Source organism: Hermetia illucens, chromosome 4 (assembly GCF_905115235.1).
Source record: "Hermetia illucens chromosome 4, iHerIll2.2.curated.20191125, whole genome shotgun sequence".
Classification (NCBI taxonomy): Eukaryota; Metazoa; Arthropoda; class Insecta; order Diptera; family Stratiomyidae; genus Hermetia; species Hermetia illucens.
The window spans coordinates 51739660-51765219 of record NC_051852.1 but is presented as its reverse complement, the minus strand read 5'-3'; the positions used below and the strand labels follow the sequence as shown (position 1 = coordinate 51765219).

Here is a 25560-nt window from a genome sequence, read left to right as displayed (position 1 = left end):
TCAAACCACTGCGAACAAGGGTGGACTTGGCGCTCGGAAAAATGAGCAAGGGCGGTGTCATTCTTAGAAGCCAGAAACTTCTTCCCCAGTGCATGCTTCCTGAGAATATTTTGGTAGATCCTCGTGTTGAACCAAGTTGATTAAGAGCACAGACAAGTAGGGGAAGAAGGGAGAGAAAAAGAGATCACGCAAAGATCACACTTCGAGTTAGATAATACGTGATACCGGTCGATTGAAGCTAATTCTGAGTTGAAATGGTAAAAGTTGATTTTGCTGAAATTAAACTTAGCTGATTTACTCGCCGGTTTGGATTTGGAACCATAGAGCCCAGCTTCAAATGTGGGTGGTGAGCGTCAATTTTGATATACGGGGATGTGCAAGGAGATATGGTTGTCGAGGACGGGAGATCATAGAAGCATATAATGTTCTATATATGTATGTGTGAATCTTTATAATTTTTATTGAAATCGACATCTAAGGATACATTCACATAGGATCAACATAATCTTAAGCGCACATATGCACATATGTAGCCTAGCTATTGTAGTAATAGACTAAAAATATTCTCACACAAAAACATATAGAAAACCCATTGAATTTGATCACTGTGTAGGAATTATTGAAGTCTCGCCTGAAAATTCCAATTTATTAAGTTTGGACAAACAACTTAGAACCCAAGGTTTTCGCAATTGTGGTTCTGTCCATCTACATTCGCATGGGGGCATGCAGTTACATTCCACTTCAGTATCAGATCTAGTATACTTTTTAAGATAAGGCCTGTCACCGGTGTATAGTCTGTAGCGAGGTGTATAACCTACTCGGACAATATCCTTCCTGTGCTTATGCTTAAGGTAGTTTTCAAGTTGTGTCCAATGGCTTTCGTTTTTTGGCAACTCGTTAATTAACGCCATTTTTCTAAAAAGGTCAGATGGTCGACAGTTTTGGTATTTGGGTCCAGTGAGTCGCACATAAAATTTCCAATGCGTTAGTGGATAACGAGGAGGTAATGCTACGCATCTCTGATACTGAATATTTTCTATTTCATATAGTTCACGAACTGCCTTTGTTATGGTCTTGATGTCATCGAAATCTTGAATGTTCATTTTGACTAATGCTGCGGCGTCTACTATAACGAGGGCTCGCCCAGTAACCATATTTTCGACAAAGGCATTCTGGAAGGAAATATAGCGCCAATCGTTTTAAGTTTTCAGAGTGAAATAATGAAACAACTTACCGGGTACGTGAGAAATCCTAGCGTTGAAATGAAATTTTGTACACATCTCTTTGTCCAAAATATTTCTGAAGGGATCTTCATTTTATCCACAACGTTCGCGGCTAACTCCTCCAATCTATCGGGGGTGGCAAGAAAAGCGCGGGGTGTTCTATTTTTGACGGATGAACTTAACCTTTCGTCGAAACTTTCACCGGTAAATTTAAAGGTGTGAAGGCGGCTTGGTCGCTCGCGCTTTGAAGAATGGGGTTTCGGTTCGCCCATGCCTGGTCAATGAAAAGTTAGTTTTGATTTAAATTTTTCGAATTTACAATAAATGCAACTAGATTAGGAAAATTAAATTTGCTAGTATTTTGACAGACATATGTTCGTTCTAGCATAGGTTACTCACCTTGCTTTACCATAAACATGATAACACCTTTAGTTAATCAAGTGGTATCCGCGATTTCTTTTGTTAAAGAATTCTGATATTTTGGAATGCTGGATAATGTTTTTTCTTTGGGAAAATTTTGCTCCACTAAGATATTCCGTCGCTTGGATTTATATATGTATTTCAACCATTTCATTTGATCTATATAGATCACAGCACAAATAAGACAAGTGAACATATGTTCCACTTTTTTGGGCGTTGATTTCGTTTTAAATTTTTCCTCATCCGCAAATGATTTGAGGTATAAGGGATGATCAAATCTGTTTGTATTTTTTTAAATCTTTTTGGTGGTAAGTTTGATTATGGCGAAGATCGATCTTGCGTAATATCGAGCATATATGTATAACTTCTGCTTGTTTTGAGCTGGATTGTGCAAAATTTTCAGGACAACTAGGGAAGCTGTAAGGCATTTAGGTACAATATATGTAGCTAACAATATAACGGAAACTACCACCACCCTATTGTGATGACAAATTTATTTGATTTGCCGAGCCAGTGGCCCGTAATTCACATTTTTCTCTGCATGTTTCTGCTTAACGCTGCTATTGGGCATATGGGTATATTACTTATATAGTATGCTGGTCCCAAGTCCAAATAAAGAAGAAAGGTTTGAGCCAACGTATAATACTTTGTACTATCTTCAGTGAAACAAAAATAAAATAAAATATAGTTGAAGTTATGCTAAGTCTTACCTGATCTCTCTTGGTAACAGGTCCCGTGACAGGCCGACCAAGAAAATGCATTCAATGTTATTAAAAGCAGAATCAGAGAAATGCTAGGGCATTCATCTCAGTCGACGCGGCAGGGCGGACTCCGGTCCGTAAGTAAATTAGTCCGAACAAATCAAATATTGATATCTGCACTATTCTAGAAACTCGATGGTATAGTGCCAAAACCTACGACATAGAACGCGAATGCGGTAAAAAGGGCTATAAGCGTCTGTGTTTTAATAGCCAACAGAATCAATATAGTGTCGGCATTATCATCTCAGAGGGCTTCCGTGATGCCATTAGAGAAGTCGAACAATTTGATGACCGGCTGATGATGTTCATCATTATATCAGTTTATTGCACCATTCACTTCTTCACCGAATACGCACCACAGGTAGATCGACCTGATGACCGAGAAAGATGCCTTCTGGGAACTTCTCCATACAAAGACTTGTAACGCGCCTGCCTATATCGTCATTGCGGGCGACTTTAATGGTCATCTGGGTGCAAAGGCAGACGCAACAGGTGCCATGGGGAAAAGGGTTTATAGTGCGCAATAAGGGTGACGAGCGTATAGTCGATTTTGCGGACACTTATGACCTTGTAATTATGAATACATGGTTCATAAAACGGTGGTCTCATCTTCTTACATTTTATAGCGGGAACAGTAAAACACACACACACACACACACACCGATATTTTACCTCCATTACTGACGTCAAAGCCGTTCCCTATGAGACCATCGCACCTCAATATCGACCGTTGATCAACGTTCCGCGAATCAAGCCACCGATAAAACAGCGTGAGGAAGGCACTGGGCCACCGCGCATTAAATGGTGACGATTTCATAAGAAGGATAAATGATCTCACTTACGCGATTATCAACCAATACAAATGTAGAAGAATTGTGAAACCAAGTTAAAGATACGATCCACAAAGCGGCCTATGCAACTCTCGGGGTCACCAAACCAGGTTCATTAACCGAGATACTTGACTTTGGAAGGACGATGTTGAAATAAGGGTCCGTAAAAGAAACGCCTCTACTACAAGTTTCTCGACGATAAAATGCTGGTCAATTGGCAAATTTATAAGGATGCTAATTGGACAGAGAAAAAACGATCGCTGTCACTCGAGCCGTCCATTAGAAAGATCTGATAAAGTGGACACTCGGGGCGGCGAGAGAGATCTCTATCGACTTGTCAAAAGCCGACATCAACCCACACAGGATATCGAACACTTTGGGTGCGTTAATAACAAGAACGATACTTTGCTTACCGATCGATGAGCCCCAAAGCATAGATGGACGGGAATATTTCGAGTAGATTTCAATGGAAGATTTTGTTCATCCCCACTTCCACAAGTATTGCCAACATTTGGAGCAATTCCAACTGTCAACGCAACTGAAGTCGAGGAAGCAATAAAACGAATGAAATCGGAGAAGACAACAGGACCTGACGACATCGCATCTGAACTCTGGAAAGCGAAGAGCTGGGACTCAACACTGTGGCTCAGGGAATTCTTCAATTGGGTTATTGAGAAAGGTAGAACACCATTTGACTGAAAAGAAAGTATCAGAGTTCCAATATGGAAAAAAATGGACATGCTTTCTTTTTCCATATTGGAAACGAACTGAATGAAATTATCGTCCGATCTGGTTGCTGTCCCAGACAATGAATATTTTTGAACGCATTCTTGTCAACCGCAGTCGCGATATTCTGGGCCAGTGAATAAAAAGTCAATGCTTTCGAAGACCGAGTCCTCAGGAGAATATTAGACGTCGTGGGGGTGCATGACATTAAGGTTTGAAAGCTCCAGTGGGCAGGCCACGTAGAGCGTATGAACGTTAGCTGAATTCCCAGTCTTCCACTCAAAGACAGGGTGGAAGGAAAGCGACTACCAGAAAAACCCCGAAAGAAATGGATGGGCACAGTGGACAGCGCAACTTACACGCAGCTCGTTATCGGAAATTGTCGGAAGCGATCACTCGACCGAAAAGAATGGAGATGAAGACTTCTGGAGGTCAAAAACCGACTTCGAATTACAGTCCGCCATAGAAGAAGAAGAACACTACCGATTAAATTGCGATAAGGTCAATTGGATTTCAACTGATCTACAGCGAACATAATCAGATTGATTACATCGCAATCAATAGTCGATGTAGGAGTTTTTTCTGAATGCACACAACGAAAAGGGCCCTAATACTAACGTCTTTGGGCACACAAATTTAAGAGCGATTTGATACCCCGCACTGGAATTTCCATAAAAAAAAAATATTTAAAAAAAAATTCACACTGAAAACATTTTTCCAATTCGTTTTACGTCCAGGGCAGAGGGAACTTATCAGACGCCGCCGCACCTCTGCCCTGGGAGCAGCGTGAACGAAAGTGGCTACTCCTTTATGTATAATCGCAAACAGTAGTCCGAAGTGTCTAAGTGACGAAATCATCAGTCATTGTTTTGAAAATTTGTGTATTTAGTCCAAAAAGACGGATCCGTGGACCACAACTGTGGAGGAAAGTCGGTCCGGTTCGACATCAACAGGATGCGGACCGAGGGCCCCCTTAATCCTCAAACAAAACAAAAATATAGTTTAATTACCACGAAAGCGACCTGGAAAGGTTGATCAGTAAAAAGCAAACTGTTTTCCGCCCTGGACCCTCCTTTATGGATAATCGACACCACTTGGATCGTTTTGGAACAATAGGTGTGCGGACATCTGCACTTCATTTGAATTTCATTGACTTCGAAAAAGCTTCCGAAAAAACCAATAGGAAGTGAACAAGGATGACTTTGCGCAGTAGGGCCATTCCAGAAAAACAAACAGCTATTATCAGATCAACACATAATGCTGCAAAGGTAGCTGAATGCGTCTACGCAAAAAGTGTTGGACTCCCGCAACAGTACGCTGTCGGACTACCAACTAAACATCCCCTTGTCATCAGAGTCCTCCCGCTCTCCCGGCTTTGGGAGCCTTCAAGTCAGGGAATCCCTTTCGCCAACAGGAGGGGAGGCGAAGAAGGTAATTATTAGTTCAGGGAACCCCTTACCATCCGGTCCCTCCGCCGGTCGAGTTCGATTTTTTTCTCAATAAGTAGAGCCCAAACATAATGTGCAACACGATTCCAGCTGCCAGTACTCTTCAGCATCTTTTCTGGGGAGAGCTCTCCTGTGTCTGCATAAAGCTGCTGACGAAAGCCGTCTCACCGCTCGCAAGAGAAAAAGGTGTGTTCAGCGTCGTCCACAACTCCATTGCAGAACACAAAATCAGGAGATCGCGCCTTCCCAATCCTGTGCAGGTAAGACTGCAAAACTCCATGCCCGCTTAGAAATTGGGTAAGGAAGTAATCAATCTCACCATGCGTTCGTTTCAACCACGGGTCTAAATTGTTGATGAGTCGTGCAGTCCATCCGCCCCTTGGCTCATTTTGCCAAGAGATTTGCCACTTGGTAAAGGTGCGTCTTAAGTTCGCGACCTTACGGCGGTAGATAGCTTTACGCTCCTTAGCAAGGAGGGCAACGGAGATCACTCCCGCAAGCACCATCACGGCCGGTTCGGAGACAGTGCGATAAGCAGACGCCGTCGCAAATCTCCCCGTCTCTGCACCTGAGTAAGGCGCTTATGATGTACCTCCTTGTCAGGGGCATCAGCCCATACCTCTGCGCTATAGAGCAGAACGGACTGCGTTGCTCCCGTAAGGAGACGTTACTTCAAACATTCGCCATTAGCCGGATCAAGGCCGAGACTTCAGCTGCAGCCCTGTCCGCTGCTGCTTTGATTTGCTCGAAGAAGCTCATCTTCGAGTCGAGCATTAAACCAATGCATTTAACCGCTGATTTTGACGCTATAGTCAACTCGCCGATCGATATGGGACGCAGGGTCGGGATTCTCCTTCTGGTCAAGATGACTACTTCGGTTTTTTCCAGCGCAAGGCTGGAACCGTGAGCAATCGAATAATACAATCGTCCTGATGCTACAAATCTGACTGTGAGGACCAAGCGCACTAGAAAGTTTTGGTAGTCAAACTATAAAAGTGTTCCACAATGCTGCGTCAAGGGAAAATCCTGGAGGAATATGAAGCCCAAAGCGCAACTTACCAAAGTTGCAGTTGGTTGAAGTCCTTCGTCTTACCTTGGCCGCACGATATTAAGTTTTCTAGCAAACATGTCACTTTTTAAACTCCTCGGTTAAGTTTATGATTCTGATTGCGTTGTCACCCAAATAGTTTTGAATTTGACGAAGGAGACAATGATGTTATGTAAACTTAAAATTTGTATTTCTGGTTAACGTTATTTTTCTCCATGTCCTTTAAGATATTAATAGCGCAAAATTCGCCTTCGCCTTCGCAGACATCTTCAATTACTATGTATAGCTAAACTGATACTACAGTGATGCTGTGACTTGCAGTTCGAGTAAGGGATTATCACAGAGTTTATACATTATTTATGATCGAAACAAAATGTAGTAAAACAAGCACTATCTTATCAGTAATAGACGTAGGTGTAACAGTGTGAACTAACCATTAAATGTAATACATAGTGTGAATTAACAATTAAGTTTACTACAACTGTATTAAATATACATTCAACTGTCAAATATTTTTTCAAATAAATATGATTCCACAACATACTGGTGACGAGGACGGTCGTGTTTTTCGTTTCTCCGAGCGCGAGTTAAATACGGACGCCACACAGTTTGCCGAATTTTTACGTGTGCAGGCGGAGCAACAAACCGCCATCCTAAAAATTCTTGAAAATTTCGCTACCGTGACGGTTGGTAGAGAAAACATCTCTACAGAGGTAAAAAAACAAAACATCCTAAAAAACTTTAAATGTGAGAAATATGATGGCGTTACAACGGCTAGTGTTTTCGTAGATTATTTTGAAGCCCAGTGCCACATGTGGGGAATCGCGGATGATATAAGTTCGAAAAGAGAATTATTCGTATCATGTCTAAAGCCGGAAACCTATCGTGAACTAAAAATTGCATTTGCGGACGCAAAGAAAAAATTTGAAAACCTGACTTACACGGAAATCGCGGAAAAATTCGTGAAGCTTTTTGAACGAAAAACCACGCGCTTCAAAGCTCTAACGAACTTTTGGAATTGTGTGAGGAAAAAAGATGAGTCATTCGAATTTTACGCGAACAGGCTAAAAGACATAAGTCGCGATTGTGGCTACGACGGCGACATGCTAGAACGTCAATTACGTGATCGGTCTGCAACGGGTCTCAACCATCCCCGACTTGAAGTGGAATTGAAACAAAGGTGGCCAGAGCTAAAAACATTCGATGATATTGAAGGCATAGAAAACGAAGTGTCGTTCGCGGAAGTTTTCAAAATAGCGCTATCAAGAGAGTTGGCGGAAAAAGACATTGTAGAAAGTGAATGCGCGGAAGTGAAAAAGATAGTAAAACGTCGTTCGAAAATCGGTAAGCGGATCCGAATTTTGTCGGAAGAACAATGTTTAAGATGTGGTGCGCGTGAAAGACATTCAAAAGACAACTGCAAGGCGGCGAATCACAATTGTGAAGCGTGTGGCAAACGTGGATATTACGGGTCGTGCTGTATAAGAAAAGGCAGAGCTAAATTGATCGCGAGAGACAAAAAGAAACAACAGCGTATTTAGCGTAATAGTGATACATCTATTTCGAGTTGTGAGCAAGTTTTTAAAGTAATGAGTGCCATTGCTAAGAAAAGAAACATTGACGTTAAGATAAACGGTGTCACGTGTACGATGGACTGGGATCCGGGCGCGTCAGTTTCCATTATAAGTACATATTTTTGGAAACAGATCGGATCCAGCCAAAACTACGGGCTTATGGCAATTTCGATTTACCTTGCCAAGGGGAAGCTACAGTGACAGTGACGCTGAACAAGCGAACGCGATCTTTAAAAGTAGTCGTGGTGGACAACGCGAATCCAATGTTATTTGGCTTAGAGTGGAATGAAGCCTTCAATTTGCCACTGCCCGAACCAGTGTACAACGTAGATCGTGTCAACAACCACGTGCAGCCGACAACGAAACCACTGCATCAGAAGTTAAATGACATATTGGAAGAGAACAAGCAGCTATTCGAAGAAGGACTGGGAAAAATAAATAACTACCAAGTTAAAATTCACGTAAAGGAAACAGCAACACCAATACATATTCCAGCCAGGCCAGTCCGATTCGGAATTCAAAAAAGCGTGGAATTCGAACTTGAAAGGTTACAGCAGCTTGGAATTATCTCACCTGTTGACCCCAACGAAACACCGATCGAATGGGCAACACCCACTGTCAACGTGGTTAAACGAAACGGAAATAGACGTATTTGTGGTGATTTTCGTGTTACACTGAATCCAGCACTAGTAACAATACGACATCCAGTACCAACATTCGAAAACATCCGTCAGCAGCTTGCCAAGGGTGAGAAGTACACGAATTTAGATCTACGCGATGCCTATCTACAATTCGAGATTAGTCCAGAGTCAAGAAAATACCTAATCATATCCACACACAAAGGTTATTTTCAGTATAACCGTATGACTCCTGATATATCGAGTGCACCCGGAACATTTCAAAATTATATGGAAAATCTACTTGCTGGCATACCCAACGTTGCAATCTATTTCGACGACATAGGCATTACAGGTCCATCTAAGATCATTAAGAGAAGTTTTTAAACGTCTGTGTGAAGCTGGTTTTCGTATCGAAAAGAACAAATGTAGCTTTTTTCAAGACAGTATCGACTATTTGGGCCATCAATTCAACCGAAAAGGGATCTATCCAGTGGAAGACAAGCTGATAGCAATCAAAAATGCTGCAATACCCACTAACAAGAAGGAGTTACGATCTTTTCTGGGATTGGTCAATTTTTACGAGAAATTCATACCCAACTTACATGGAGCATGTTCCGAACTACACGCATTAACTGGTACAAAGTCGCAATGGCGATGGTCAATAAAGGAACGGAAACAATTTGATAATGTTAGACATATGATAGCTAGCGCCCGTCATCTAACTCCTTACGATCACACAAAACCGCTTTATTTGGCAACAGACGCATCCGATGTAGGCCTTGGTGCTGTTTTATATCATCAGGACGAGGCTAACAACGAGTTACCTATCGCCTACGCGTCACGAAAATTGAACGAAGCAGAACAAAAATACGCTACCATTGACAAGGAGGCATTAGCAATATTTTTCGCCGTGAAGAAATTTGATCCATATTTACGTGGGACAAAGTTTACATTAATTACGGATCACAAGCCGCTTCAACACCTGTTGGGAGACAAACGAAATTTGCAAAAAATCGTAAACAACCGTCTGACGAGATGGGCACTAATGTTGGGTGCATACAATTACGATATACAGTATCGTCAAGGCAAATACAATATTCTAGCTGATTGCTTATCACGCTTACCAAACGCACATGAAGCAATTTCGGAGGAAGCGCAGAAGATTCATAAAATTTATGCGGTAATTCAAACACGGAAGCTTGATGATATTGTACTAACAGAACAGGAACTTATGAAGCAGACGAAACATAACCTAATATTACGACGAGTAATTGAGTTAATTGAGCGTCACTGGCCAGACACGAAGTGTATCAACAACGAGCTGAAACCATACTACGACAAACGGGAGGAACTATCATACGAAAACGGTATTTTGATGTGGCAAGGACGAATTATCGTGCCCGATAATCTTCAAGAAGTAACATTGAGGCATCTTCATAGAGGGCATCTAGGCATTGGCTCTATGCGTGCGTTAGCGAGGTACTATGTATGGTGGCCGAACATCGACAAGGACGTGGAACATACAGTGAAATCATGCATGGCATGTCAACGGCAACGCCCAAAACAATCTGAACTGCCAATCTACTTTTGGTCCCTGCCAGAGCATTGTTGGCAACGACTGCATGTGGACTTTGCAGGTCCCTTCGAAGGAAAAATGTGGATTGTGCTTGTTGATGCTTTATCAAAGTGGGTAGAAGCAGATGTACTTTATGCTGCCACCACAAGAACTTTGTGCGAATTCCTAGAGGAGAAGTTTATAACATTTGGTTATCTGGAAATTATCGTGTCGGATAATGGTAGTCAATTTACGTCAGAAGAGTTTCGAAATTATTGTCAAAGTCATGGAATAAAACATGTAACGTCTTCACCGTACCATCCGAAAACCAACGGACTAGCCGAACGATTCGTACGAACATTCAAGGAGCGCATGAAAGCCAGTGAATATGATGGTTTATCACAACGTCAGCGCTTGCGCACATTTCTATTTACATATCGAAACACACCACACTCCTTTACAGGGAAGGCACCATCTGAATTTTTGCTAGGTCGACGCCTGCGAACTTTATTTGACAATCTGAAGCCAACGGCTAAGAAATCGACCCAAGAGACAAGTCGAAGAGATGTAAAATTACTGAAGGAAGGAGAAATGTAACAGTGTGAACTAACCATTAAATGTAATACATAGTGTGAATTAACAATTAAGCTTACTACAACTGTATTAAATATACATTCAACTGTCAAATATTTTTTCAAATAAATATGATTCCACAACAGTAGGTTGAGTCCATATAACAAAACGTGATAATATGGTTGCCATTTCATTTGTTGGTGTACAGCGCCATTGTTCGCGGGTCGCTGAAATGCGTTTCAGCTCCCCCAGGACTTCCCGAGATGCTCGCGCTCCTCCTCTATTGTTCTGCGTAGCAAAGGTAGTAATATGTTTATATTATGGAGATGATTCGGGAGCAGTATAAAAACATTCATAGCAGCAAGAAAACTAGACAATTGCTGGAAAAAGTAAAAATAAACTTTTTTGGATCGGCATTAGTAAAGAAAGATATATATGCATGTATATGCATATGAGTAGCTTATTCCATGAGTAGCTTATTCCATAGCAAGCCGATGTCAAACCACAATTCGTCCTGTTAATTAAAAAGAGTAGGGAACGGGTGTCTTCAACCAATGAAACGCTCGGTTGAGAAATGGGCATATATTTGTAATTGCGAAATAAAATATTTCTTGTCACCTTAAGTCTATAAAACTGGATTTGAAAATCTCAGGCATGAGTCCACATATAATCCGATGTTTCGCACTAGATAAAAATATTCGAATCTAAATAAATCATACTCGATCTACTCGAGATTCACCCTAACCATACAATGTCTCATATATACTTTTTGTTCCCAAAAGTGGATACTCCGCTCCTTGACTTTGCAGGAGGTGGTCAGTCCAGTCCCTGTTCTTTTCTAGATTTCTTATGCCTCTTCATTTTATTATTGACAGATCATGTGAAACCGAATTTAAGTATATTGCAGTGATGACAAATGAGTAATTAGTCGGTCGCCTGTGCAACAAATGAGTCAGTTGCACTTTCTCCTATGGAATATTCCCTTCGATTTATTTATAAGAACTCCGCCTTCCAACCAATAGGAGGCGTTCCATTTATGACATTGAACCTACATCGATTTCTATCTTAACTTTTTATTGAAAATATTCACTTGTAGCTATCACACTTCACAGAAGTAGTAGCTTCTCCCATTGAGTGCTCACAAGTAGGAATGCAGCACGATCTTACCCAAACCTGCACATATTGTTTATATTGTAATGTATTTTTAGCTGAGGTGTTTACAGTAACAGGTTCAAACTCCGCCCAAAAGAGTATCTGCATAATTATGCCTCATGTTCGACTATTTCTAATCTATTCTGCTTTAGTTTTCCGGAATCATTTCATCGGATTGGTGGAAGTGATCTTCGTGTTCCTATTTTGAAAAAATAAAATCCTTTCCATAACAAAAGGTGCTGTGGTGAAAATCTTTGTTTAGTACTTGAAATTGTGGAAATGTGTTTCAATATGCTAACATAATATTTATATAGGTAGTTGACTTAACATTGTTTAGTGGAGGTCCTAGAATTTACGTAGCATGGAAGCTCCGCGAGTGCCAATCATTTCTGACAATAATGACCTTGGAAACGTTGCCATTGATGCAACAGGATGTTTGCCAGTTTCCGATCGTGACCCATCCAAGTTGGAAAAGGATAGTGTACCTTATGACTTGAACTTCAGTATAATGTGCTTGCTGAGGAATCATAATTCAGAACCAGTTGATAAAGGTGGACTTTCAATGTGTGCCGACGTTAATCCAGATGACGATCACGGATTTTCAGAAGACAAGGGACCGCGAAATTTTAATTTCAGCAATGGTTCTTCGAATTTACATAGTACATCAACCCTAGTGAAACCAACTCCTATAAGGCCAACCGGAGGTTTCTGTACTGGTGAGTTTAGGTCCAAAAAGTGTACACTGTGTAGTACGATATTATCCTGTTTTATTGTGGGATTTACAGTGAACGCTAAATGCATACATGTCATGGTGCAATGGATGATTGGTAAAAGATCGATCAACCACATCTAATAATTGAAGTACAAGCTAAATGCTACACGAATTCATGCAAAGGCATCGGTTATAATTGAGCCTCACGCGATTCAATACTGTTGTTGTTATTGTTTGGTTCCTCGGGTAAAAGTACTGCACTGATAGGGCTCATGAGGACTCCTAAGGTCGCGGAAGGCAAGCTATATTGCCTCGATACTATTATAAGCTTGTCGCCTTCATATTATTAAGGTTTTGTTTGTAAAACGAAACCCTATTAAAATCGGTTTACTGTCTGTCTGTCTGTCTGTCCGTCACACGCATTTTTCTCGGAGACGGTTGTAGCGATTGGCACCAAATTTGGTAGAAAGGTGGGAACTGTGAACGCTCACGTATATAGTGAGTTACATCCTTTTACGTCGAATTTAAGAGGGGGTCTCCATACATGCAAAAGGAAGGTGTACATTTTTTTTTCATCAAATATAGTCATGTCGGGTATCAAATTAAATGTCTCGATTAGTACTTTTCGAAGGCAGTCTTAGTTTTGACATTTGTTGAAAAGGTGGGGGGTGCGGGGAGTTGAAAGTGGTCATTTTTTTAACGAACCCATTCGCAGAAACTACCCAACCGAAAAATCTGAAAAAAATCAGGGGCTGTCACTATATGGTGCCTAGGCTCCGAAATACCCTCCATACCGATACCTGTTCTAATAAAGTTAATAATAGTACATTACTATAATTTTTAGTAATTGACAGGAAAACCCCCCTTAAGTTCACCCTAGAATCACAAAATTTAGCAACAATATAGGCTACAGCATAGAGCATGATCCTGATTTGGTGAAAATCGCACTATTACTAACAAAGTAATACTAAGTCAAAGCTGTCGCTTCTCTGCAAATTCGAGACTATGAATGTCAATATAACTTGAAAGTGGCTATTTTCACATAATATATGCATACATTACATGCTAATGGGACAAATGCACACCCAAATTTCTTTATAAAAGAAATACACAAAACCTTTCATACCTGAAGCGTCTAGCTTCCGGTTTCCCGACTTGTTAGATTTCAAAATGATTTTATTTGGCTAATGCTTGATATTGAAACCCATATTCAAATCTTGTTGGTATCGTGCTGTTCGATAATTGCTGAACTCCTTTCCTTCAGTTTAGTTTCTTTAAACTGTTTGAACTAGTAAATGATTTTAGAAAAGTATAACCCACGGAAGCAGAAAACAACGAAAAGACTATAAAATAAAAATGTTAGAGTTTAATTTTCGATTCTACAATGAAGCTGACAAGATCTTCCAGATGTTCAGGGGCCTCCTTGCAAAAGGGGTCCACAAAGAGCTAAATTCCTGACTCCATTTGGATGTGTTCCTGTGTTTGGGATATGTTTTGCAAGAGAAAATTACATTTCTTTCCCTGGCTCCTGGATTTTTTTCAGCAAAGAGCCTTTCCTCTAACCAGGATTTGCTGGGAATATATTGCTGGATTTTAATGAAATATATTCTTTTAGTTAAGAAGAGGGAGAAGAGACGATTTCGAAAGGTGTTTCAAGCGTCGAATGTTGTTGGACAAGACTCGCTCGTCTTCCACAGTTGTGAGCACTTTTGTTAGCCTCGTAAACTATGCCATTTTAGAAATTCCCATTGTTACTAGATGGCATGATAAGATGCTAACGTGCTCCATTTCCGCTCACCTCATTTTCTCCTAGACTAGGCCGACTAGATACAGGGTTATGACCAGAGCCGAACAGATAAAATCCAGGCCTGAGATGAAAATTATGCGGCCCCACCATTGTTCCTTTATTTCGATTGAGTTTCTGGGTTCCGTCTCTCTATTCCAAACCCTTAAGAAAATTCCATTCTCCTTTGTTGAAAAAATATATTTCAACTCTTGTACAGACAAAACAAAAAAATAGGGACAAACTGTTTCGTCCAGGTTAGAGGCAACTCATCAGACGCTGACGAAACCATTTGTCCCTATTTTTAAATGCTTGGGTGCCATGCCCCAAAAGGGGAATCTGTGGACCAAAGAACGAGGGAGTAAGTTGCTTTCCATTTGGTCCGGTCCAACATCAAGTGGATGTGGACTTCGGATCCCTCACTATCCTAAACAATAAGACAAAACAAGTTGGGAAATCGGAAGCCGATCGCTTCAGGTATGAAAGGTTTTGTGTATTTCTTTTATAAAAACATTTGAGTGGACATTTGTCCCATTAGTACCTAGCACGTAACATATGCATATATTATGTGAAAATATCCACTTTCGTGTGCTACTGACGTTTAAAGTCTTGAATTTGCACAGAAGCGACAACTTTCACCTATTATAACTTGCAAAGGAATGCATAGACCGCACCTTCTCACCAAGTTTCGTGAAAAAAAGTTTAGTGAAGTCAATGAGTTGGCAGTAATTCAATGAGAATCTTTTGATAGACTTAATGTGTTGCTGAACCCAGTCTGCCGGATTTCGCTGGGTTCTTTTCTGCCAATTGTTGAACAGAGGTTCACCGATTTTCGGAAGGGATGTCTGTGGAGGGAGCAGGCATTATCACGATGGTTTCCCGGTTGGTCGGAGATCGGGTTCCTTTCGGTGTTGTTGGCCACAGCATAAGAAGTAGAGATCCAAATATTTTTAACCATCACAATATCACCACATTAGTAAACATCATCCCATTACCAAACATCTCGGCATTGCAAAAGTGGTAGGTAATGTTTTGTAATTTGATATTACATTTCAAAACATCACCTAAGTGGGCAGCGGCGATGCCGACTCCAAACTCACATTTCCCTGATAGCTTCCCACTTTTGAAGATTGTGTGCGACTTTATGTTGGTTATTTCGTAACCATTCCAATTCGTTTCCTTGGCTGCTAGAATCCTGATCCGTTGCAAACTTGTTGAAGTAGGTCCTTGGAAGTAACAGATTTGTTTAGTTTTTTTGCTTTGTAACTGTGTTGTTTGTATCTTCTGTTTTTACAGAACTAACAATATTTTTATTTATTCTGAAAACGATGACGCTATTGTTACGAAATTTGGTGAGAATATGTGTTCTATGCATCCTTTTACACATAGCAAGCGACACCATTTTGTGTTGAGTTTAAGAGGAGGGGCTCTCCATATGGAAGAGGGGTGTGATCTAAACAAAATCTAGGCCTCTCACTAGATTCCATTCTGATATCGGCTCAAACAAAGTAAAGTAAAAGTAAAATTTGGCATCATTATAATAATAATAATAATTGTTGGCGCAACAATCCATATTGGATCAGGGTCTTGAAGTATGTTAGAGCACTTCTTTCAAGACCGAAGCGGTACACTACAGCACACTGTAGGAGGCAATGTGGTCAGCATTGCGTTCGCCCGAGACTATTAACCTGATTTGATTCAGGTACTCATTCACAGCTGAGTCGACTGATGTCTAACATCCAGTCACGATAACAAATCCTTCTGCAATCAGTGAGGTTTGAACCGCGACCTTCCGCTACGACAGCCCAGCGTTCTCCCCCCGCTCCCTTTGGCCATTATAAGTAATGATATAATACACAATTTTGAAGAGTTTGAGGGAAATCCAACTATATTCAAGCAAAGTTATAAAATTGCATATATTGCACTCTAAGGCGGAAAAGCAGGCACAGAAAATTTTTCACACAAAATGAACACAAAACCTTTATACCTTAAACGTCCAGCTTCTGGTGTTATGTCTTGTTTTTCGTTGAAAGGGTGCCTTAATTCCGAAACCATACGAAGAACATACATAACAGTGTCGGGGTCGGTTATACGAGCGATATTTTTAACTCTAAATCGGAGCATATTTTGAATTCCAACTCTAAGCAGATGGGGGTGAGCATTTCGTAAGCTGAACTTTGTTTTTCACTGAATTTGGTGTAAAAATATTTTATAAATGGGTGGCGAATGCAGCACCTTTTTCAGCATCACTACGAGCTCAGTCGCCATTTCTTAGAGGCAAGAGTGGTAAATGATGTTTTGGTCTTTTTAGATTCCTAGGAGGCTTCCAGAGGAAATAACCGGTGTCTGTTATCGCAGTTCAAACTTTAAGGTATAATAGTTTTACATACTCGGCTTAGTTTTATGATTCAGAGCTTTCCGTAGGCTTTTTGTCGCCTCTGGTAGTTGAGCTTGAAGCTTGATGAACGGTTTGTTTAGTGATCTAACATTCCAGGATCTACGACCGAGTCATTTATTCGTTTGAACCGTCGTTTCAATAGTATCAATCCTTCCCGAGGCTGTTGCTCATCCTCTTGCTATATATGGTGGGTGGGTTTTTTGCGGGATGAGGTGTTGTAGGCCCACTGCTCCAAATCCCAAATCTAGAGAACCAGGTCAATTGAATAAGACCCCTTTGGCAAAGGGTGTGATCAGATACGATGCAATATGGTGGAGTTATCCCAACTAAACTGGGCGTCTACCTCTACTTTTTTCTAACTTTTTCCGATCACTTGTGCTTTTACTGAGGATTGTACTAAATATGTTGCTTCAACCTCTCCTTCTTTTCCTAGCTTGGGATAATAAATGCAATAAATGCAGGGCAAATTATTCTAGTGATAACTAACATTTGCTACTATCCGCTGCTGACACCATCCCTCGGACACGACCTTGTCGTGGTGGGGAGCCTGTAGTAGTTTCACAGACTTCGAATTCATCCGCGACTTTGAGAAATCAGGTCGTGGCCGTGGTGCAAATTTTAGAGGCCTCACTAGATTCATGTACTCCCACGGAGAAATCTCTGGAAGACAGGCTCTCCACTTCAGTGGAAAACCTGCACTCGTTGTCTACGTCGCGGTCAGCCAGAAAGGATAGAACTGCAACTCCCTTAATGAGAGGAACTGGAAACCTATCTACAGCCGAAAGGCTCGGCAGAAGGAGGCTTGAGCCGCAAAGGAGAGAGAGAGAATGAGGGCATGGGCGTTGTTACGCTACAAATGTGGCGATATCCAGAGAAGCTGGACACAAGAAAGCGGTACTTTCGGCGGAAGGTGAGAACAAGCTGGTGGCCCCGGTGAGATCCATGCTGGACGCAGCAGACTTTCCAGTTAGCGGCGGTTTTTATATTAGACTACGCTTACTTTATGTATACAAGCATAAAACTGAAACGCATAGCTTCTATTTCTGCTAAGCAATAAAAAACAAAGGGAGCAAGTAGCTCCCGAAATAAGCACTTGTTTGTAAAAATAAAACAATTACATATAAAGGAGAAGCTACGCGTTAAAGTTCTACAAAGATGGAAACGATAACTAGTTTACAAATATAAAGGTTAGTTAAATTAACTTGCAGCATGCCAAAACTTCTTCATAACTACTGGAAGCAAGGCAAAAAAACGAAATCTATCGTATTGGATCAGTAAATGGGACTAGAATCTTCTTCGATGAGAGACCTTCGAGACCGAGAGCCTGCGTCCTGATGTCAAAATTGTTAGAGGCAACCATGCTGAGACAGTACTGTTCGCAGGACCTAGTTGCGGTCAATTTACAATTATGAGTTAACGGCAAGAGGAGAAATGTCATGGTTGTCTCTGCTTACTTACTCTATGATTCTTTGTGTTTTCCGCCAAGGCAAAAACTAAGGGATCTGGCAGTGTATGCAGAATCAAGTAGCCTTGAACTTTTAATAGATTGTGATGCGAACAATCAGCATATCTGTTTTGCAGTAGCAAATGCAACCCTAGAGGAGGAAAGCTGTTTGAATATTACTTCAGCTAGTCTGGTGACTGCGAACGTAGGGTGATGCATGTGGAGCCTAGAAGAAGTGAAGTAATTGACCTAACAATCTGCCCATCAAAGTTGTTAGAGTTGATTATTGGTTCGCGAGTGCTAGATGTAATCTTACTACTTAGAATTTAGTCTGACTATTCCAGGCAAACAGTATGTAATACAAGGGCGGGATCCTAGGAAACGGATTGGAAAATATTCAATGAATTTCTTGACAACAAAGTGAATCTCCCTAGGCGACTAAGGACTCCTTTGTCGATAGAAGATGAATTGGAAACTCTAAATAGCACACTTTTAGAGTGCTTTGAAGAAGCTTGTCTCATTTCCCGAGGCTGAGGCGGTAAAATGCTTCCATGAACGAGTTCTAAATCGTGCTTGCAAAAGCAATAAGAATAAAGACTGGTTAAACTTCCGGAATTCAAGGTGTGAATATAAGAGGTTAGTGGAATGTTCGAAACAAGCCTCCTTTAGATAATATTGTGAGGAACTTGAAAATGAAAAAAATACTTCCAGGCTTCGCAAAGTCCTTAATAAGGATGAGTCGGCAAAGTTGAATTCTCTTACAAAATCGGATGGAACTTTTACGAACTCCTGAGTTGAGTTTATACAGACTCTCTTGACAGTACACCACCTGGGAGAACAGGTTTCAGAAGTGGGAGGGAGAGAATTGCCAGTTTCTGCAAACCTGCAACTGGAGAAGGTTAAGGTAGTCTTCATACCGAAGCCTGAGAAAAATGACTATTCAAATCCAAAGCACTTCAGATAAAAAAGCTTAACATAATTTTCGCTGTAATGTCTAACCAACATCCTGTGAGTATGCTCTCCACTCTTTGATTTCAAAGATAAAGGATGGAACTCTAAAAGGCCAGTACGCAATAGAGGTGTTCGTGGAGATTGAAGGAGCGTTTGAGCGTGCACCTTTCCAAAAACTCTATGATGCCACCAGAGCGCATGGTATCGATGATATTTCAATTAAGTGGATCTATGCTATGCTAACGGTGAGATTGCTGTATGCTGTCGGTGTTGATTGCTACCCAACAGCAGAAACAACGAAAGGCTACCCCGGAGAAGGTGTGTGTATCGCTATGTGTGTATCGCTACTTCGGTGGAGTATGCTGATCGAGTCACTACTATGCAAAATTTGCCAATACTCTCTCAAGCTTATGCTGATGACGTGGTTGTGCTTGCTCTTGATCGGGAGCTAATCCAAAGAAAACGACAATGGTGTTATTTACAAAAAGGAGACAACTGGATGGACTTTGCCTCCCAGAGATGCGGGGTGCAATACTTCAATTCTCCGAAGAAGTGAAATATCTGGGAGTCACTCTAGATAAAAAGCTTCTTTGGAACAAAAATGTAAAGGTAAACATGAAACGAGCTCTCACAGCTTATGGGCTGTGCAGGCGGACATGGGGACTTAGGCCTCAGGTAGTAATGTGGATATACGTTGCTATTCTCAGGTCGATGTTCACTTGTGCATCCGTAATGTAGTGGATTAAGGTTAGACAAACAAGTCCTCACCGAAGACGAGCCACACTGCAAAGAACTGCATTTCAGGGTATTACCGATGCCATAAGCAAGACATCCGGTACAGCTCTCTCTCAGTCCCTGGAATCCCTGTCCAAAATACTGCAATCAGAGCAGCCTATAGAGTAATTTACTTAGATCTATGGGGGCACAGAGCATTGGAAGAGTTACTTGCAGAACTATTCTCGTTTAGTAGAAGATATGAAGTTACCCTGAAACGTAGAGACAACTGAGAAGTTTCAGAGGAATGCGTGGCGGGATATACGGAAGTTTTTTACACCGATGGCTCAGCCGAGGTCTACCCTCCGAATAAAAACTAGAAGTAGCATTTTCCTTTGGGATAATATGCAACGGTTTTCCAAGCTGAGGTATATGCAATCCTATATGATTGACGAGTGGTTAAAGGGCAGGCGCATCGCAATCTGCCGCGATAGCTAGGCTGCACTGAGGGCGTTGAGTAGTCCTTTGATAACCTCGAAAATTGTTCATGAATATAGAAACCATTCTCTCTATCTCTAGATTCTGGGTACTCTGGGTACCTGGTCACTGTGGTGTAGAGGGAAATAAAATGTCGGATGCCTTAACAAAAGAGGGTTCAATCTCTCCCATACCGGGACCGCAACCAGCAATTGGAGTATAAGCAGTATTCATAAACTGGAAACAAGCTTTCCATAATGACAGCTACCTGGGTCTGAATGCTGCTAAACACACCAAACTTTCCCTGTCAGAACCAAACAAACATACGGCTAAGTTTACCCTGTTGAAAAGCAGGAAGTCTTGCAGAAATATTGTGGGCATTCTGACTGGCCATAATTCACTAGCTGGGCATATGATGAGAATTGGTATTCTTCAAGATGATACGTGTCCATCGTGTAATGAGGAAGCGGAATCCACGGAACATTTCCTATGTGTGCCTATGGCTGCATCAGACATCAGATTTTTGGTGCTGATGTGCTACAACTGCAGCGGGTAGTATCACAACCACTAGGGTCTCAGTGCTCAGAGGCTTTGTCTATTCCCCACCTCAAACACAGTCACACATCCGCTGCTGAATGTTAACATTTGATGTTGATGACATGACATATAACATCATATGTACGGTTAAGGTCATGAAAGCTGATGTTTGTGATATAACTTTGTAATATCACTTTTTTCAAAAGGTGATATAATATCACATTACTTACTAAGGTGATATTTTGCGCACCTCTTAGAAGAAGGTTTGGATCGATCGATGTTACTAATAGGCGCGCTGATCAGAGCCGTTAAACTGGCCTCTGCCGCTGAAACCAATACATTGCTTCCGCGATGCTCGGTATCGAAGGAAGTGTGGCGTGCTATCAGCTAAATCGGTTGCAATTTGTAATGGATGGTTTTCCATCGTCGCCATAATAGTTTGAAGAGCAGATTGTGTCTTACTCATTGGTTTCGCATCAACGACTCTGGAACTGTGCTGCCATTGGGCCTCTGAAGGTAGTGAAGAAACTGCGAGTTTCTCGTCAGTCATGAAAGCGCTCTCTACGAGTTATCTCTTTTTCTCCTCTTGACTGGCACATTATTTCTATTAATTCTTTGCGTAAGCGGTTGTTCGAGCTATTTTTCGGCGACTTTGTAATTATGTTCCGGACTTCGGTGATATACCGCTGTGGCAGCATCACTATGACTTACATATATTGCTGCTGTGGATCTACGTGCACCACTTGGAACCAAATTTCAAAGCCATGAAAATTGAACTCTGGGAATCTCGATGCGTAGTTCATCGCGGTCGCAGTCATACTCGTGTTTTCAGGCATGCTTCATGTTCTTAGCATCTTCGTTGTTGCTGATTTTATATATATCCTGACCCCGGTAATTCTGTTGTTGAACTTGGGGTCTCCGCTTTAGGTATTACCAAGTGAATGGTTGTTGGCAGCAATTTCATGGAAGCCTTTTCTATGAACGTAATCTGTTTTTTTTTGCATTGTGATGTTCACAATTTAAGAGATGTAAGTAGGCAATTGACCTTACGACAGGACGTGTGCGTTCAGAGGGATGGCAGCCGTATCTAAAGCATAAATAAGATTCGAGTTTTGCCGGTTGCTAGTTCACAAATCTCTGTTCCTTTTAGTTGCCTCTTATGACAAGCAAGGAATATTGAGCTCATAGGGGACTTACTACCTCAACGACGTATTCAATTTTATTTCTAATTCGAGTGAAGTTTCGCATCTAAATCTTGAGTTGATTGACACTCCCCTCCTCCTCTCCCAAAAGGGGATTGGGTCCATCTATGTTGGAGTAGTTTCTCAAATTTGTAAAGAAATTACCTTCAAATGTACATGAGTTGTAACTTGCGCATTTGTTCTTGTAAATATTTTCGTTTGTCACGTATTACCAAATATGTGACTACATAATGTTAATACGAAACTAATTATAATTAATTTCTTCAAATCCATTGCGGCTGTCTGAATGATGGCTGAAACCATTTCTCATCTAAAGTTCCTCTGCATTATTTCCAGTATGAATCGAACTGAATTTAGTGCCTGCTTCACCCAAATTACACATGTACTCCAGATAGGAGTGGAAACGGTTTGAAACCTGTACGTTTTTGGAGATACACTTGTTTTCTGAATTCTTACAAATCACGCTAAGTAAATAATCAGCAGCAAATACTCGTACTAACAAATCAATATTTATTAGGAATAATTGTGGCGTTACATTGGATCTCGAATGTTTTATGTTTACGCAAACGGATTTTAATCTAAACACGAATATCATGACTAAAGACGGAAACCATATGTCGCCCACTTTAGTAGTATGAAAACGCTAAGTATCCATTCCGTCTTTAGTCTTAAACAGTTTATAACATTTCGAGAGCTGAAGATGATACTGGTGGAGAATAGTGAGTGGTTTAATTCTGTGCACATGAAGGAGTTTATCGGAAAAGACTAAAAATGTCCCGATTTTATCTTGATGCTAATCAAATTTTTATCTTCTCTGTTGGTCTCGAAAACCGATTATATACAATAAATTTGGAGTTTACCTACAAAACGATATAGAACATTCAAAAGTCTATTAGCATTCACTTCAGAACGGTCGCTCACTTTTAATTTACTAAAACGTTTAAAGTTTATTTGCCACTACTGTGCCTCGGTCAGACTTCTTTCATAGCAATAGTTCATCCCGGGGCGAATTTAAGAATGTAAATTTCAAGTCTAGTTGAAAGGCTGAATATATTGATACATAATTCGTAATGTCTTATGAATTACTCAAAATCCACTGTAAATAGATATTGGAGAAAGGTATTGAGTACTATTTGCTCGAGAATTTATAGAGAATAATTGATTCAGGATATATATTTTTACGCTACTTCTAAATTCAGAGGATAGATATTTTGTAATTTTTTAGTTATGTCTTTTCATAAATTCTCAAAATTTGAAAGAAAAATCGATGATTATGTCTATTTTGTGAGTTATGGTCCATTTTGAAATTTAAGCACAAATTGAAAATAGGCTTGTACAAACAAAAAAGTGTCGATAAACTATTAACGAAGCTCGTATTAATTATCGTCTCTAAAATAACATCGCAGGAAATATTAGTCCCCACTATCTAAATAAAGAGAAGAACTAAGAAATAGAGTGTTGGACAACTAACTTTGCCAATAAAATCTATCAATTCATTTTCTTTTAGTTTGTAGATATAGTGCTGTAGGTAACTAGCAAATTCAAGCACAAATTAAAATAATGTTTATTTCCAATAAACTTCAACCATTGAGGAATTTGGACCAAAAAAATGTCTATTACTGAAATAATAATTTATAAACTGTTGGTATTTTAGTTTAGTAGAGGCTGTGCATCTAATTGGGTCATGAAACTGATGTTAATATCTGTTGGAAAGGAATATGGTTTTGTTAGGAAATTAAACTTCGTGAGCGCTGCATTGATGAGGTCACAGCCGACCAGCTGGAAATTGTCTTCTAGTAACTGCATCAATGGGCAGGAAACCGGTGGGCCAGATGTTTAGAAGAACGTCAGGCTAATCTGTAGAAACAATAGATAGGCAAAACTTCAAGGAGATGTGGCTAAAAGGCCTAATATTCCAGGCACCAACGCGGAAAAACGCTTTTAACATAACATAATTCCTTCCAAAAGTGTGCGACCCGTCAATACCATTCTCTATCAGGAAACCTAATTCCTGGTAGAAAAAAGTTGATTAACCTTCATTTGCCTTACGTGTCAGATAAAAGGTCCAGAGGTCCGTAGATAGAGTTTATTGCATTTATTTATTCATTTAATTTAACGGACAACAAACAGAGTAAACTCCAATTAATTATTGTCCTCAGGAGGAGGAGAAAGCAAAAATCTTATCCTACGTTTAAAACTACTTAAAGTAGAGAAGTTGAAAGGACCAAGCTGTTCTGCGTTGTAATTTCGGCAAAGCCTAGGAATCGGGGAATGAAAGTAGACTTCAAGCTCTGCGAAGGACACGGTGAAAATGTCTGCGCTACGTTTGTTATAAGACGCAAGACGGCAGGTGATGTCGTCAGCGGCGGAGCAGTCCATCAGACCCGAGGAAAATTTAAAACGTGTGCATAGATCCAGATAGGATCTACGCTGTTGTAGGAAGGGAAGGTTCAGAAAGCGGAGGCGGGAGGGGTAGTCCACACGGGAGAAGCTTTTCTTAAAGAAGAGGATACGGGTGAATTTACGTTGCAACATTTTCAAGGGCAAGACAATTACAGTTACGGGAGGGTGACCAGATCACGGAGCAATACTCGAGGATATTCTTCACGAGAGTATTGAAGAGAGCTAAGGAGGGTTGGATGGAGTCAAAATCAGAGGAGAAGCGAAGTATAAAGCCTGACTATTTTACTGCTCGATTGATGACATCGAGGCAAGTGACTTCGAGGTCTTGAGTGCAATTTAAGCAGGATAAGGAATGACCGTTAAGAGAGGAGGAGAAAGAAGTGGGTGAGGATTTTAGGAAGTAGCGAATAGAGTGACACTTTCTGACGCTTAGCGTTAAACCATTAGTCGAGCACCAACGAACCAGAGTGTCCAGGTTAGATTGAAAAGAAACACAGTTCATATGCGACGATGTAGTGGAAAACAGCTTAAGGTCGTCTGCATAGAGCAACCAGAGACAAGTAAGGAGGAGAGGAAGGTCGTTAATAAACAAAATCACAAAGGACCTAGAATAGATTCCTGTGGTACGCCAGAGGAGGGGAAGAAGGAGTGGGAAGTACAGTCGTCAAAAGAGACGCCGTGAATTTTTAGCAAATGACTTTTTCCGCACTTGTAGGAGACTGACCGATGGAGCCCGAAACTCTTCAGATTTATTACCAAACAGAATTTTTCACACTTCACTAGGCGGAATCGAAAGCAAAGAAAAGGTTGGATTTGCAATGATTTGGCTTGATTTACTTGAGTGTGTGAGTTTGATTATAATATTTTAAATTTAAGAGGAAAACGCTAAAACTTTGTTCAGTCACGAGCGATGTGATCAGTGCCGCGGTTGGATACAGAAGAGACCGACTTATTTCCATGCGGTCCTTACTGTCCCAACCAACGGCATTTTTTTACCGCTGGTTCTCCA

General features: G+C 40.8%; 3 protein-coding genes across 3 annotated transcripts in view; 2 read left to right on the top strand and 1 right to left on the bottom strand.

Moving 5' to 3' along the window:
* Window positions 1-469: 469 nt before the first annotated feature.
* LOC119653412 lies at window positions 470-1588 on the bottom strand. The gene is made up of 2 exons (XM_038057979.1): window positions 1235-1588; window positions 470-1172 (listed from the first exon to the last, which is right to left on the bottom strand). The coding sequence occupies exons 1-2, from the start codon at window positions 1493-1495 to the stop codon at window positions 603-605; spliced, it is 831 nt and encodes a 276-aa protein (XP_037913907.1). The 5' UTR covers window positions 1496-1588; the 3' UTR covers window positions 470-602.
* Window positions 1589-7559: 5971 nt separating this feature from the next.
* On the top strand, window positions 7560-10802 carry LOC119653931 (uncharacterized protein K02A2.6-like). The gene is made up of 3 exons (XM_038059090.1): window positions 7560-7800; window positions 8163-9026; window positions 9091-10802. Exons 1-3 carry the CDS (start codon window positions 7560-7562, stop codon window positions 10800-10802), a joined length of 2817 nt encoding a protein of 938 aa, XP_037915018.1.
* A 1289-nt stretch (window positions 10803-12091) lies between these two features.
* The window catches only part of LOC119653411 (H2.0-like homeobox protein), a 30934-nt gene continuing 17465 nt past the window's right edge, over window positions 12092-25560 (top strand). The window contains exons 1-2 of the mRNA XM_038057978.1: window positions 12092-12166; window positions 12245-12646. Coding sequence (XP_037913906.1) covers window positions 12292-12646 — 355 coding nt within the window. The 5' untranslated portion in view covers window positions 12092-12166; window positions 12245-12291. The remainder of the gene's footprint in view (window positions 12167-12244; window positions 12647-25560) is intronic.

What these genes read in the sequence shown, in the direction of transcription:
- LOC119653412 (XM_038057979.1), bottom strand. Translation starts at nt 1,495, where the DNA reads ATGGGCGAACCGAAACCCCATTCTTCAAAGCGCGAGCGACCAAGCCGC. An exon ending in TAGGATTTCTCACGTACCCG is followed by an intron (nt 1,173 to 1,234) that starts GTAAGTTGTTTC and finishes ATTTCCTTCCAG; the next exon opens with AATGCCTTTGTCGAAAATAT.
- LOC119653931 (XM_038059090.1), top strand. Translation starts at nt 7,560, where the DNA reads ATGCTAGAACGTCAATTACGTGATCGGTCTGCAACGGGTCTCAACCAT. An exon ending in AAAACGTCGTTCGAAAATCG is followed by an intron (nt 7,801 to 8,162) that starts GTAAGCGGATCC and finishes TTTTGGAAACAG; the next exon opens with ATCGGATCCAGCCAAAACTA. An exon ending in ATCTAAGATCATTAAGAGAA is followed by an intron (nt 9,027 to 9,090) that starts GTTTTTAAACGT and finishes GCTTTTTTCAAG; the next exon opens with ACAGTATCGACTATTTGGGC.